Source organism: Gekko japonicus, unplaced genomic scaffold (genome assembly GCF_001447785.1).
Source record: "Gekko japonicus isolate JY-2015 unplaced genomic scaffold, Gekko_japonicus_V1.1 scaffold784, whole genome shotgun sequence".
Taxonomy (NCBI): domain Eukaryota; kingdom Metazoa; phylum Chordata; class Lepidosauria; order Squamata; family Gekkonidae; genus Gekko; species Gekko japonicus.
Window position 1 is genome coordinate 420,329 of NW_015164207.1, and position 548 is coordinate 420,876.

At 67.2% G+C, this 548-nt stretch overlaps 1 protein-coding gene across 1 annotated transcript in view; it reads right to left on the minus strand.

Annotated features, from left to right (window-relative positions):
- DDX27 (DEAD-box helicase 27) overlaps positions 1-548 on the minus strand; it is a 12,728-nt gene that overhangs the window by 2,251 nt on the left and 9,929 nt on the right. The window contains exon 10 of the mRNA XM_015408419.1: positions 291-476. Coding sequence (XP_015263905.1) covers positions 291-476 — 186 coding nt within the window. The remainder of the gene's footprint in view (positions 1-290; positions 477-548) is intronic.

Sequence of the window (548 nt, forward strand, 5' to 3'; positions counted from 1 at the left end):
TGTGTGAGGGGGGGGAGGGGACTGGGGTCCCCAGGGTTTCCACAGCCCCCCCCCCCCTGGCCTGGGGAGGTGGGACACCACCAGCAACACCCACGGAGTCGTGCCCAAATGCCAGAGTGCCCCAGGCAAGCCTCCTCCAACGAAGGCTGAGATGCCTGCTGGTCACCAGGGAGGACGCGGCAAACCTTCCCGAGCACTCCGCCAACCCCCCCCTCCTCCTCTGGTTCCCAAGGGACCCGCAAGCACAGTCTGGCGGCCAAAGCGCCAGTCAAGGCCCCTGCCCCCCCCACACACCCACCTTGGGGGAGCACCCGGGCCTTGACTGGCGCTTTGGCCGCCTTGACGATCTCCTTCAGCATCTTGCGCTCCTCCTCCCCCACCAGGGACACGGAGCGGCCCCCGCGCCCTGCCCGTGCCGTACGCCCTACGCGGTGCACGTAATGTTTCGTGGTGTTGGGCATCGTGAAATTGATCACCTGAGAGGGAGGGAGAGAGAGAGAGACATGAGGGAAGGGAAACGAGCAGCTGGCGGGCGGGAGGGAGGGAGG